Source organism: Austrofundulus limnaeus, unplaced genomic scaffold, assembly GCF_001266775.1.
Source record: "Austrofundulus limnaeus strain Quisiro unplaced genomic scaffold, Austrofundulus_limnaeus-1.0 Scaffold5738, whole genome shotgun sequence".
Taxonomy (NCBI): Eukaryota; Metazoa; Chordata; class Actinopteri; order Cyprinodontiformes; family Rivulidae; genus Austrofundulus; species Austrofundulus limnaeus.
The window spans coordinates 1,701-2,199 of NW_013958140.1; the positions used below are offsets into that span (position 1 = coordinate 1,701).

The window sequence follows — 499 nt, forward strand, 5'->3', positions numbered from 1 at the left end:
CCGGCAGCCCAATGATGATGTCACTGACTCTACTGCTGACCACCCTGGGGCTCCTTCTTCAGGGTGAGACCCTCTGATGGGAACTTTCACATGGAATGAAAATAAACTAGCAAAATTTAACTTTTTTAACTTTTGGATTCACATTTAAGAAATGATTCTCTTCTGTCTGGATGTTTTTACTGTAAGATGTATTTTTACTTAACTCCTTGTTTCTTCATTTTCAGGTTCCTCTGGACAAGTTACAATAACTCAGACTCCTGGATCTCAGTCTGTCAGTCCAGGACAAGATGTCTCCATCAGATGTAAAGTCAGTCCAAGTACTGGTTACTGTATAAAATGGTACCATCAGAAACCAGGAGAGGATCCTAAACCTCTTATTAGCTGTGCTACAATCCGTTACTCTGGAGTTTCTGATCGTTTCACTGGAACAAAGACTGATAGTACTGACTTCAGTCTGACCATCAGTAATATTCAGGCTGAAGATGCTGCAGTTTATTAC

At 40.5% G+C, this 499-nt stretch overlaps 1 gene segment (V, D, J or C); it reads left to right on the forward strand.

Annotated features, from left to right (window-relative positions):
- Positions 1-11: 11 nt before the first annotated feature.
- Positions 12-494, forward strand: LOC106512332 (Ig kappa chain V-V region MOPC 21-like; the record flags this gene model as incomplete). The annotated part of the segment is given in 2 exon segments: positions 12-63; positions 225-494. Coding segments are annotated over 2 exon segments (322 nt in total), but the record flags the coding sequence as incomplete, so codon positions are not given.
- Positions 495-499: the final 5 nt, after the last annotated feature.